The sequence below is a fragment of the Lissotriton helveticus genome, chromosome 7 (genome assembly GCF_964261635.1).
Source record: "Lissotriton helveticus chromosome 7, aLisHel1.1, whole genome shotgun sequence".
Taxonomy (NCBI): Eukaryota; Metazoa; Chordata; class Amphibia; order Caudata; family Salamandridae; genus Lissotriton; species Lissotriton helveticus.
Genome location: NC_136068.1, coordinates 971180022 through 971194478, shown reverse-complemented (window position 1 = coordinate 971194478; position 14457 = coordinate 971180022). Strand labels below are relative to the sequence as shown.

Sequence of the window (14457 nt, the reverse complement as noted above, 5' to 3'; positions counted from 1 at the left end):
AATACAGATCTACATTTTGAATATAAATCTCCTAAGTTACAGTTGCACCCTCTAACCAGAATTACCAACATGCCTGCTCTCTCACACACACAGAGCTTTAAGCAAATAAAATAGGTTTAATAGAAAAGCCTTTGCCTTTGCCTAGAGGGAAATAAATCATGGCTGTTAATTGGATCCAACCATGGAGTGTGTTGTACTCGTTAATAACACTCCTGATAATGTTGGGACTTCACGAATAACTCTACATATATGTTTTTCATTACAGGGAACAACGTCTACGATATTGTTCTGTACCCAAAGACGTCAGTACAGCTCCTTGCTGGCGAGAGGCTCAACCTCAACTGCACTGTGTGGGCCGAGTTCAACACTGGGGTTACCTTTGACTGGGAGTACCCCGGAAAACAGGTCAGCCAGATTTCTTTCCCTTCTTCTCCTAATCCTCTATGTTTCTGCTCTTCCCTGTGTTTGCTGATACTATGTCCATCGCCCATCACAGGCAACATCCTTTACCACGCATTCATTACAACGCGGTATGTTACATCGCAGTTTTGACTACGCAAGTCTTTACATCGACTTACACTGGAGGACTCTCTAGACTAAGGAATAGTGTAATTTACTATTTCAACACCTTCCCTACTGTACATAGACTGGAGTTGGAATAGTAATTCACACTGTCCCGAAGTCCAGCGTCCTTCAGTGCAAGTCGATGTAACAACTTGCGTTGTCAAGACCGCAATTTAACATACCGCGTTGTAACTGGGCTTGCTGGCGCCTAACCCGTTTTAATTGCTGACTGATCCCTTGACACTGGTGGTCTTCATGAATAGTGTGATGGGACCATGTACGGATCTTTACATGTTGGTTTTCAGATGGTCAGGGGGCGTCTCCCAGAGGAGGGGGAGACAAATCTAACATGCTGATCGTATGTGTCATCTGAATTCTAAGACACAAAATTGTATTCACAGCCTACATCACAGTCCTAAGTATATTCAGAACATTGCTTCTAGTGATGGCCTCTCTAATGTGGGCAGTTTTCAGCCGAGTCCAGCCTCCTTATATTTAGGACTTTAGGCACTGCTTAGTTTGTAAAAAACAAATAAGTGCCTGGGCTCTCGTCAGGAGATTGCTGCAGCTTGCACTACACATTGTCCCTGCCACACTGTCAATTATAGTAAAAACACAACTACTAAGATTCGCACTCCTACAAATGTCTGACAATTCAGACTATTCCAGGCCCCCAAAGCTATAAGAATGGCAGGGGCAGTAGGTAATAGTAATTTTTAATGTACATTAAATTAATAATTGACTGTGTTGTTGCGGTCATCTCTAAATTAGCTAGACAGCGCCTCCTTGTGGCAGAGTGTCACAAGCCCTGGTGTTGACAATTGAGTGCTGGTGCCCGCTTAAATTAAGCACTGACTTTAGGAAGGCTGGGAAGACAGAGCTGTTTGATTATCAGAGACATCTGTTGCTCAAAAAAGAAAGAATCTATATATTCACTAGAAAAAACAAAGGTTAAAGTGACGTTGCAGTTAGGTGACAATATCAGTTTAAAAGTAACATCTTTAAACCTAAAAATACACAGGATTTCACCACTTATTTTTATTTCAAGTAATTATACCCCTGTCCCCCCCAAGTACAGTGTTGTCATCGATGACGTAATTTTATATTTTCATATGTCATCAGTAATGTTAATAACGATCTACTGAGGTATCCAAAGATATTGGAGTAGACGCCTCACTCACCTAATCGTGACATGCTAATTCATCGGCACCTATCCACACCCTGGTAGGGTGGCCCAGGGCCGGACTCAACCAAAAGAATAGGAGTTCTTAGATAATGTTTGTATGGATAATGCAGGGATCCAGATAAAAGAGGGAACATTAAAAATACCTTGCATTATATCCTAAAGGATTCTATATGTGTAGGGTACCAGAAGTATAAATAAAATATGCTCCTGGATTTTATTTGAGTCTAAATTTCTCAACTAACCCTGATTTTCCAATGCCAACATGTTTCAGCCCACACCAAGAGCCGGGCCACGTCTGGGGCCTTCGTCAGGGCTAAGTGTGTATCCCTGCCTAGCTGTGCATGCATTCCATGCACATATGTGAGGTCTAAGGCTCTCACCTGAGTCAGTGCTCCATCAGTTAGGGATACCCTATCTTTGGGTTGTTCAACGGTCATGCATGCCTGTCGCATGGTGCCATCCTATAGTCACACTTGCGTCAAGGTACTGGCACCGCCAGAGCACCTATTTGTTGCTGCTGCTCAAACTGCTGCTGAATCAATTAAAACCATGGAACATATTGTATTTATACCCCTGGTAAACTAGAAGTAAAGAATCTTTAAGGGTATACCAAGAGGTATTTTTAATTTTAATAAATTCAATACACGGAAGGTGCTATAGGTCTTTAGTGCAGTCCAGACACACTAGGGGAATCTCAAAGGTATTCCACAACCAAGGCTGGAGTAACAGGATAGATAGAGGGATACAAAAGATGTGAAAAGTACCCATCAGCCCACTCAATAGTGGAGGCTTGTCATTTGGGATTTGCAAATGTAGAGAGTTGGTGTCCAACCAGCACTGCCTTCAGTAAATACTGAGGCTAGCATAGGACCCAAAAGGTTGAACCTTCAACCTAAACAAATGACAGCACAGGTGGCTGGGAAGGGCTTAGTTGCAGTGCTCAAAGATGTGAAAAAAAGAAGATAATCCAAGTGATTGTAAAAATACCTAACTTGACGTCAACAAGAAAGCTTTATTGGGTGTGCCCGTCAAGATGGTATGGTTAAAAACAGAGTGACAATAGCAAGAAAGATGATTCGCTATTTACCCGTGGTGTTGTCTGGTCAACATGTTTCAGCCTGTCAAGGCTTTCGTCAGGACCTACGTATCACTACTGCAACACTTACTTTGTAACGTGTGAAAAAGAAAGAATAATCTTTTCATGGGTGGTGTATCCCCTCCTGTTAGAAAAAAGAAACATAAGACAATATTGCACATAACAAAATGCAAAACGTCACTGAAGTCCCATACAGTGACAATCACACACGTATGGAATATTCACACTATTCATAGTGTATTCACTTACCCAACTTTGTGGGATCAGGAGCCTCACCTCACCTGGCGACAGCTCAGGCTAAAGGAGGCCACGCACTGAAAGGAATGTATGCAAAATAAAAATCAAGTTATGTTCATCATATGTGCAGTTATTAACCAGATCACCAACAGACTAAGGCAGTTGTTTGGCCATGACCATTCTCTGGTATTGCGAATGTGCTAACCTCATAAATATCTGAGAGTTTCTCTACACCCATTGGGATTATATACAGCCTACAAGGCGGGGTGTACCCCTGATATTTATCCAAAGAAATGCTTTGTTATTTATAGGTGACACACATAGCCAAAGGTAAAAATTCTGTGTCATCTGTTGCATAAACTAACCACTTAGCAAGCAGTCATGTATCTCACCACAAGCTCAAGGTTAGCCTCCATTTACATAAACTCACCGCTTAGTAAGCAATCATGTATCTCACCACAAGCTTAAGGATAGCTTCAATTAATCCTATCTGAGGTGGAGAGTAAGTAAAAAGCCATGTACAAAACTCTAAAATGCTTACAGGAGAGAATGTACTTCTGGATACCAGACTCCTTAAACAGACTCCTTAAACAACAAAAACCATTCACATGGAGAAGTGTGGCTCACTGGTTAGAGGCTGCAGACCCGTAAGCAGAGAACGGCCCGGGACCAGGGTTCGATTCCCGACGCGGCAGGGTCGTGGACCAGGGTCAGCGGACTCGATAATTCTCGCCTCGGTGCCTACTCTAGTCAGAAACCACACTCGGCAACTCTGGGCATCAGCTTGCCTCATCTTCACAACGGCCCCCCCAGACCGCCGGGGATGCTTGGTCGCACCTTAGAGATACCCATCAGGGACCATCTCTCAGGGTGAGCCAGGATGGGTTCCCCAGCGGTCGAAGCGTGGAGATACTCCTCAGGGAGTCGATTCCTAGCGCTATATAAACCCACTTACTAAGCGTTTAACTCAAGGCCACTGAAGCACTTTGAACCCCTGCAGAAAGGAAGAAACTCCCACACACAGCAACCCTGTCTGATCACCTACCTCTCCGTCGTTGCCTCTGGCTTGAACTGAGCCGAGGGGGAGGTGGTGTGTCAGCAGAGCCTGAAAGAACATAAAGAAAAGTGGCGGACCAGAGAGAGACACACTCGCTGTCTACTCTCCTATTGGATCATTCCTGCACACTCATTAGACCAATCAAATCAGGTCTACATACCCGCCGGCTGTAGAACCATGCTTTTAGTCAGAGCGGACCTTGCAGAAAACTAACAGCCAAGTACGCCCATTGGTTCCTAGTCTAACACAGAAAACAGGTGATTGCAATATGCACGTTTCCTGCGCGCAGAAAACACGCTTCCAAACCCTCGGCCGGACCTGATTGGTCCAGGCCGATTTAACCGGATGTGTTTGCAGAGGACGCTGTGAAATGTTAACACTACTCCGCTACCTCGGCGGGCTGTCTCCTCGCAGGATGGAGCATTCCGATTGGTTCCCGTCCCGCTTCAGTGGACAAATACAAGCGCTGCCTAGGACAGTGCACGCGCTGAGTGGAAAATCAACACGCTGCCTAGACAGAGCATATCTGAGGTCAAATGCTTCAAACCAACACGTATAGGTATACAATAAGACACCCACAATTGTTATATGTTTACCAACCAACCGCAATGTTTATATGTAACAGAGTACACTGAGGTGCCCATAGCGAGTGGACATTAGTAACATCCTGTACTTTCCCCATATCAATTTTACTTCAGATTTGGCCTTACTCCCATGGTTGGTTACAGGTCCTGTCAATTATGTCACAATACGCTCGCTGAAGATAATCATTCAGCATTTCACACAATATGTGTGAGCATGCAGCCAAGAAGGGTGCATGCCTACAGTGACAAAATTATAGCGGTGACACAGTCAGATGTGATTTTCATAAAACTGTGTACTACTGGTGCTCACCCAGGTCTTGGTTCAAGAGATTCTAACAGCTCATAACATGCCCCTCTACCAAAAAACTTCTATCCTGTGTAAGGGTAACACCAAGTCCATGGAATTTAGAATCTACTGGTGTTACCCTTACACAGGATAGAAGTTTTTTGGTAGAGGGGCATGTTATGAGCTGTTAGAATCTCTTGAACCAAGACCTGGGTGAGCACCAGTAGTACACAGTTTTATGAAAATCACATCTGACTGTGTCACCGCTATAATTTTGTCACTGTAGGCATGCACCCTTCTTGGCTGCATGCTCACACATATTGTGTGAAATGCTGAATGATTATCTTCAGCGAGCGTATTGTGACATAATTGACAGGACCTGTAACCAACCATGGGAGTAAGGCCAAATCTGAAGTAAAATTGATATGGGGAAAGTACAGGATGTTACTAATGTCCACTCGCTATGGGCACCTCAGTGTACTCTGTTACATATAAACATTGCGGTTGGTTGGTAAACATATAACAATTGTGGGTGTCTTATTGTATACCTATACGTGTTGGTTTGAAGCATTTGACCTCAGATATGCTCTGTCTAGGCAGCGCGTTGATTTTCCACTCAGTGCGTGCACTGTCCTAGGCAGCGCTTGTATTTGTCCACTGAAGCGGGACGGGAACCAATCGGAATGCTCCATCCTGCGAGGAGACAGCCCGCCGAGGTAGCGGAGTAGTGTTAACATTTCACAGCGTCCTCTGCAAACACATCCGGTTAAATCGGCCTGGACCAATCAGGTCCGGCCGAGGGTTTGGAAGCGTGTTTTCTGCGCGCAGGAAACGTGCATATTGCAATCACCTGTTTTCTGTGTTAGACTAGGAACCAATGGGCGGACTTGGCTGTTAGTTCTCTGCAAGGTCCGCTCTGACTAAAAGCATGGTTCTACAGCCGGCGGGTATGTAGACCTGATTTGATTGGTCTAATGAGTGTGCAGGAATGATCCAATAGGAGAGTAGACAGCGAGTGTGTCTCTCTCTGGTCCGCCACTTTTCTTTATGTTCTTTCAGGCTCTGCTGACACACCACCTCCCCCTCGGCTCAGTTCAAGCCAGAGGCAACGACGGAGAGGTAGGTGATCAGACAGGGTTGCTGTGTGTGGGAGTTTCTTCCTTTCTGCAGGGGTTCAAAGTGCTTCAGTGGCCTTGAGTTAAACGCTTAGTAAGTGAATGGTTTTTGTTGTTTAAGGAGTCTGGTATCCAGAAGTACATTCTCTCCTGTAAGCATTTTAGAGTTTTGTACATGGCTTTTTACTTACTCTCCACCTCAGATAGGATTAATTGAAGCTATCCTTGAGCTTGTGGTGAGATACATGATTGCTTACTAAGCGGTGAGTTTATGTAAATGGAGGCTAACCTTGAGCTTGTGGTGAGATACATGACTGCTTGCTAAGTGGTTAGTTTATGCAACAGATGACACAGAATTTGTACCTTTGGCTATGTGTGTCACCTATAAATAACAAAGCATTTCTTTGGATAAATATCAGGGGTACACCCCGCCTTGTAGGCTGTATATAATCCCAATGGGTGTAGAGAAACTCTCAGATATTTATGAGGTTAGCACATTCGCAATACCAGAGAATGGTCATGGCCAAACAACTGCCTTAGTCTGTTGGTGATCTGGTTAATAACTGCACATATGATGAACATAACTTGATTTTTATTTTGCATACATTCCTTTCAGTGCGTGGCCTCCTTTAGCCTGAGCTGTCGCCAGGTGAGGTGAGGCTCCTGATCCCACAAAGTTGGGTAAGTGAATACACTATGAATAGTGTGAATATTCCATACGTGTGTGATTGTCACTGTATGGGACTTCAGTGACGTTTTGCATTTTGTTATGTGCAATATTGTCTTATGTTTCTTTTTTCTAACAGGAGGGGATACACCACCCATGAAAAGATTATTCTTTCTTTTTCACACGTTACAAAGTAAGTGTTGCAGTAGTGATACGTAGGTCCTGACGAAAGCCTTGACAGGCTGAAACATGTTGACCAGACAACACCACGGGTAAATAGCGAATCATCTTTCTTGCTATTGTCACTCTGTTTTTAACCATACCATCTTGACGGGCACACCCAATAAAGCTTTCTTGTTGACGTCAAGTTAGGTATTTTTACAATCACTTGGATTATCTTCTTTTTTTCACATCTTTGAGCACTGCAACTAAGCCCTTCCCAGCCACCTGTACTGTCATTTGTTTAGGTTGAAGGTTCAACCTTTTGGGTCCTATGCTAGCCTCAGTATTTACTGAAGGCAGTGCTGGTTGGACACCAACTCTCTACATTTGCAAATCCCAAATGACGAGCCTCCACTATTGAGTGGGCTGATGGGTACTTTTCACATCTTTTGTATCCCTCTATCTATCCTGTTACTCCAGCCTTGGTTGTGGAATACCTTTGAGATTCCCCTAGTGTGTCTGGACTGCACTAAAGACCTATAGCACCTTCCGTGTATTGAATATGTATAGTTGGGGGACAAGGTGCGGGTAGGTCTATAATAATAATTCCCCTTGGGCCCTACTCTACTCTGTAGTTTTGTGTATTTTTAATTGTCCCTTTTTTTTTTGCTGAGTACCTGCATAATGCAGAAGAACATTATCTAAGAACTCCCATTCTTTTGGGTGAGTCCGCACTTGATACCACCCTACCAGGGTATGGCTAGGCACCGATGATGAAGCATTTCACAATTAAGTGAGTTCGACGTCTACTCCAATATCTTTGGAGACCTTGGTCAGACTGCAAAGTGGTGTCTCAACTGGACTGCACCCTTTTTCCTTCTTTCGTCCAGTTGCCCGTATGTGAATAAGGGATTATTGGGGAGAATGCAACTGGGTATGTTATCTATCGCTCTCTCCGTGTGAGAACATGTTATCAATGATGTCACAGAACATCTCATGAGTGATATAATATGTGAAGTCATAAGCAGCGGCATCTTTTGTTTTCTTATTAACAACCCCAAGAGTAATACATATATATCCACTCCACATAATTGCTGCCCACCGCTGTGCTCCTAATTGAAGGGGGTGTAGGCATTGCAACAAAGTCAGCAATCTCTATAATAATCTCACCAAATCCCTTTTAATCCTCTCGTAAAAAAAGGCCACCAGCATGCCGAGGTTGTCTGTTTCTCATTTTTTCCAAAATGCTCGCATTGACGTGTTTCGGCTGCACCCGCAATTGTGATTTGGTGTGAGACACACACACAAAAGCTAATTTAAGAACGTAACACACATTCATTTGCTACAAAATGTAATAAATATAATATATCAACAGGGATAAAGGATCCCTTCCAGTTTATCATTCCTCTCTGCTTTTTGTCATTATCACAATCTTCTCTTCTCCTAATGGCAGAACCAACGGCCTGTTGAAGTCAGCTATGACCGGCGCCCCCAGGAGCAACTGATTGAGCTGTCAGGTGTTCTGGTCGTGGACAACGTCACATTGGCCGACCTTGGGAAGTATGTCTGCACGGCGAACAACGGCATGCAGAAGTTCCAGGAGAGCACGGAGGTCTTCGTGCATGGTACAGCAGAGCAGGCATCTTCTTGCCTCAGGGGCAGGCAGCAAGGAGACAATGGGTGGGATGGTACTTGCTACCGGTGGGGCTGGCAAAGGTTGTGAGCAGGTGGGAAAGGGGCGAGAGGGTGGCTGCGATTAAGCGGTGTCAGGAGAATAGCCGCTCAGATATGTAATATGTATATGTGCAATGTGCATAACTGAGTCGGGATACAGTGTTAAAGTAGGACCTTCGTATAGGTGCACAGCTGCTTAGGAGCACAGATGATGAAGCATCCCTTTCTTGGAAGTCACCCATCCCCATTTCCTTTTTTCCCATCTCCTGCCCTCTGGACCATCTTAAAGATATTTATGACCCAAAACTAGATGTTATTCGTACAATTGGCATGCCCAGCTATCAAATTAAAAAAATATTTGCTTTTGATGCACTCCATATAGCACAACTGACTATCCCAATCACAGGTGGAGTGGAGGCCCCGTAATGTAGGGGACCTGGGCAACTGCTCACTTTGTCTATGCCTTAAAATATCTCTGTAAGCAAGGCCCCCTTCCTCCACTCACGTTCCCCATACTCGAGATCCCTCACCCCTTTTGTGTATCACTTTTCCAATTCATACATATGTTCTATTCCTAGTGTGAAGCCATGGGGTTTAGTATCTAAAGCAAAAGGCAAGAACAAAGATCTTTACAGATTGACTGAATGAAGTGATACAAATTCTCCCCACTCAACAAACTCAACACCCTACAACTAGAGCTGCCTTGTAACAAGTTAGTAGGGGGTGTGCGATACTACTGCAGCACAAATACAAGTCTGCATAAAATGAAAGGGCTACATCTGGGGTAAAACCTGAGACTAATAATCTCACCTTCAGATTCACCACAGGGCCTGAAGAGTAATCACTGCAATGGGCCTAAAGGTGGCATTATTCCACCAGTCGCTGTAGCTCCAGGAGGAAGTTCAGTTATCAGACTCTCTAGCAATCAGCCTGGCATCAGAAACATCAACGTGCAAAATATTTGCATATTATAGGTACAAATAAACAGATGTTTCGTTACCTGATTTTGCCCAGCATCAATGATGGATCAAGATCCCTCAGGAGGCTTAGCGTGTGTGTGTGTGTGTGTAGTTCAAGCATGAGGGTTTCGTTCCAAAGTACCCCTAAAGACATTTTGAGGGGTGCTTAATAAGGGGACAGCAGATCGGCAGGAAGAGTCAGTTTGATATATTCTTGTGACTGAAGGCATATCATGACTCAGTGCAAGCTCACACTGATCCCCAGGGTTATCTAATTTCAAAGGGGCCTGAAGAAGCTTGTGCCACCAGGATCTGGCCTGTGCCAGATCCAAGCCTGAGAGAACAGGTTAAGAAGATAATTGCAGTGCAAGGGAAATACACAGTAATGATGATCTATACACTGATGACATATTCGAAAATTCTGTAATGGTAAATGAGATCTCAGCAGCCACTTGAATCTGTAGGGCGATGATGATTGCACACAGTAGGTTGGGTGCACTAAGTACTAAGGTTCGGAATGATTTATAGAGAGTCAGTGTAAAAAGGATTCCACCAAATTGTGGAGATATATAAATATTGACGTCTCTACAGATTTTGAGCGAGGTATACCGCAGATATGACAACTATCCAAATGCTTATAGCGGTGGTACACAGAGATATCCCTGGAATCAGAAGGCTTAGACTACTGCTCTACCTGCAGATGTGTTAACTGGAGAGGTCTGCAAGGTAAATGAAGATCTAAGGAGTTGATAAAGGGAAGTTGCCCCCATGCACAGCTAAGTGCAAATATGTGCGAACTGGTTTTGTCAAACCCGTTTTTTTGGGTCATCTATAGAGGCTGTGCACTGTATGCTGTAATTCATTTAGGCACAAACAGGTGCTTTGCCATACATTCTGCCAGTGTACATTACATGGTTCTATACGTGTGCTTTCATCTTCTATATGACAGAGAAATGAGTCTTGCTGCCTTTGTGTTGCAGCGAGGTGCGCTGAGATGTTTATTATACCCTGCATGCCTGTTGTCTCAGAATGGGTCATGGTTGTAAGAGGATCAAAGACTTCATTGGATACTAACCATCCCTCACCCAAACCCTCCTCTGCAATACAGTATATGTTTCAAGATTAAGAAGATTGCTGTTCTGGCACAGAATGATTGAGCTGATTATGTTTTTATTTCCCAATTTATAGGCTGTGCCTTTACTCAGTGCTTAATTTATAAAGAAATAAGTGTAAGGCCCCTCACCAGGTGGCCACTGCAACTTGCACCATGCATTGCCCATGCCAGCGCTGCCAATGACAGAACCAGCGCAACTACTAACCATCACACTCCTAAAAGTGTGACATTACAGACTATCCCAGAGCTATAAGAATGGCTTGGGCGGCAGATATTAGTCATTGTTTAAGTGTGTTGAATTAATACAATACTATTGTTATGTTCATCTCTAAATCAGCCAAACAGTGCCACCATATGGCAGACTGTCATAAGTACCGGTGTTGAGAATGAAGAGCCTGTGCTGTGCTCTGGAAACCCCCGGTTCAAATTAAGCACTGCTTTTACTACTTAAAACTTTGTGCATGGAGCCCACTTTAGTAAGGTACTGGCACCTCCCAACAGTAGGGCTGTTTGTCAAAAGTTCAGTTCACCTCCAGCTTGCAGTTCCATTATATATGTGTATTAACTTTGTTTTTCAGAAAAGCCATTCATCAGCGTTGACCAACAAGACGAGCTGGTTGTTGAAGCTACAGCAGGTGACAAAATCGTAAGGCTGCCGGTTAAATTTGCTGCCTACCCGCCTCCAAAATACCAATGGTAAATACCCATAGTACTTTAGAATCATCTCTCTCGCTTTCTTGGATGCATATGAAGTGTTTCATTGTAAGAATACCACACAATGTTTCGTGCTGCTCAGTATGTGTTCACCCATCTGTCTCCTCCTGGCTCCATTGAGGAGTAATTGTTTTCGAAAGGTCCTACGCAAAATTCACAAAGAGGAGAGAAGGAAGCGACTGCATTTTCTGTGAGTTTATTTCGGTGACTAGCATGCCAGATGACGGGCTTTTCAATAGTCACCTAATGTCGTTTATCCTATATTCCGACAATAAGATTACATGTGCAATCCAGCGGTGGCCAGTGCAGGTAAGAGCGGTGAGGCGGTTGGGGGGGGATTTTAACATACGACCGCGAGGGAAAAGTAAATAAATAATTAATTTTCCCTCATCATGGTCGTATGTCGAAATCACCCCCCCCCCCCCCTCCACACTACCCAACCGGGCTCCACTCATTTTACCTGCACGGACCGCGACTGGTGCAATCAAACCTTTAATATCACAGTGGGATAATCTCAACCTCCCCATGCTTAGAAAATGGTCCTACCTCTCACCTCTTATGAGTAATTAGCCTCTCCCCTCCCTAAAGCTAGGCCAAGTTCATCTGATGGTTACACATATCCTTGTCCCAGTCTATGTAAAGAAAGGATACTCCATCTGCCATCCCACTGATTAAAAACCTACAGCACTGAGAACCTCATACATCACCTTTTTGTTGCCTATGAAACTATAAATCCTAGCGATTATTGTGGTCATGGGTTGTTAGATTCAGAGAGCCACCAAATGAGTCAAAAACTAGATTTTCACAAGCTCCAAATCACCACCTAAGTGTGCACAGCTAACTCTGTCTGGGCCAGGGTAACAGCACATGAAGCTTAAAATAAGGTGATACAAATAAACAGAGACAAAAATAAACTTTACACTCTCAGAAAGAATAACAAAGACGTGCCCCAAACCTGTGCCCTCACTGATGTGAATCAGGAGCACGCTAGTCGCCTTCAAGCGATTACGCTTCTGATGTCTGGAATTCTATCTGTAAAATGTAGTTCTCAACTATATCCCTCCTAGAGACGGCTTCAACATTTACAAAGCAGAACGACACTGTTTGTGACCGAAGAAGGGGTCCCTTACAAAGACGCAGCCTGAATCAGCCAGTTGGGCGAAAGTACACTTTGGAGCAAGCTTCCGAAAGTGCTTGATGTAAACATCCAGGGCACTTTTTACCACAAAGTTTCATAGGAGAAGGAGAAAGGTTTCCTTATCAATGTAAGACTTACCTTCAACCCTTACCCCGTCATCCCCAGCATCTTCGGTGCCCCTTCTTCCTTCACCCCAAAAGCAGCATGAAAACCTTAAGCGACATGAAGGGTCTGAGGTGTTGCAGAATACAGGTAAAGGACAGACTCAGTGGGTGGGATCACACGTCTCTACCACAAATAAAGGACCAAATTATTAGATTATCGTTCCTCTCATAGCAGTTCCAACTTCAGGATGGATTCAGAGCTTTATTTGCAGGGATTCTGCCCCCCAGGAAAGACGTGCACCCCAGTACTGAGAGTCTGACCGTGTTACAGTACTACATAACCCTTTTGCAACAGAACCACATACCACATGCAGTAAATGTAAACCTTCTATATGTCATGCATCTCTACAGGTTTAAGGATGGGAAAGCAATCGCAAACAATGGCAAGCATCGTCACCTGGAGCAGTTGCTGCAGATCAGGGATGTGTCAGAGCCGGATGCCGGGACTTACACGCTGGAGCTCGAGAATGAGCAGGCTGGCCTGAGAGAGCGCGTGAGCATCCACCTTATTGTCAATGGTAAGGGAGAAGCATGCTGCAGACAGGCAGAGCGGGCATTGAGTTACTGTTCAGAGATCTACTGAGACAGGAGCATGGTTATTGAATGCGTGAATGAAAGACTTTTGCATAGCAATTCTGTTGAAATTATGCAGTCAAGGCGCTAATTTATTATGGGCTCCTTCAGGCACACCACCAAGAGAAAGTCGTGTAGGAAGAGGAGAAAGGCTCAGGTGTGATATGCTTTGGCAGAGAGCCCATCATTAAGAGTTGGATCTCGAGTATGAAGTTGTTTTGCTAGACTCTCGAGGATTTTTACATGAGATGCCAGAAGAGGGTGCGGTTGAACTTCCATGTCCTTTTCATGTGAGGCCCTCCTTAACACAATTAGCCAAGACAGGACAAGGCCAGGCAATGTTTGCAAAAGATGAGTTGAACTAGTCTGCACCATACCTCAACCTGTCCACTCTCACATTTTACCAGTTGGATGAATTGCGATCCACCCCCACAAATAAAAGAAATTCTGAAGGCTGGTAAACTTCCCCAGATATATTTTTGTCTGTGATGGGATAGGCACTTGGTGACTTTAAGGAGGCCGTAAGCACTACAGGTTGAAAGTTCTGCTTAACAGAGCATATGTGGTACTGTCTTTGGCAGATGCTAATTTGTCCAGCCGACAGGCAGCAGAAACTGGACAGTGACTGATTATCCATCAAGCAAGATGTGTGTTATCTGACAGTCCATGGTATACTAATGGCCATATTTCTTAGTGGCTGCAAGGTATTGTATCAACGTTTAGTTACGAGGAGGACCGAAGACGTGCTAGAATAATTCTGCACTAAATGTGAAGATTACATTTGTGAATTGGTCTTTTGCAATTTTTGGAACTACAGACAAGGAGTGAATAAAATAATGTAAACACTAAAATACAGGAAAACAATTAGACGCAGTGTCAAGAGTTTTAATCTGAATGTTCCACTATACGTAGATATTCTATTACTGTACACTTTTTTCATAATTTTGAATTGCAAACTCACTGAACAGTTAAAAAAAGTTCTGAAAACTCCCCCCAGAGCCACAGTAACTGCAAACATACTTGCTCAACATGCACAGTGGGAGGAAACATCACGGGTAGTATTATGGAAGCATTGGGGGGGGCGCACAAGAGGCGTTTGCGCCCACTTTGTGCACCTCCAGGGAACTTTGGCATTACAGAAGGGGCCGCAGGTGCTTGTGCGTCCCC

At 44.1% G+C, this 14457-nt stretch overlaps 1 protein-coding gene across 2 annotated transcripts in view; it reads left to right on the top strand.

Moving 5' to 3' along the window:
• Positions 1–14457, top strand: part of FLT4 (fms related receptor tyrosine kinase 4) — a 476277-nt gene that overhangs the window by 299156 nt on the left and 162664 nt on the right. For both annotated transcript variants that reach the window (XM_078653565.1, XM_078653564.1), the window contains exons 6-9: positions 266–405; positions 8408–8579; positions 11280–11397; positions 13069–13235. In XM_078653565.1, coding sequence (XP_078509691.1) covers positions 266–405; positions 8408–8579; positions 11280–11397; positions 13069–13235 — 597 coding nt within the window. The remainder of the gene's footprint in view (positions 1–265; positions 406–8407; positions 8580–11279; positions 11398–13068; positions 13236–14457) is intronic.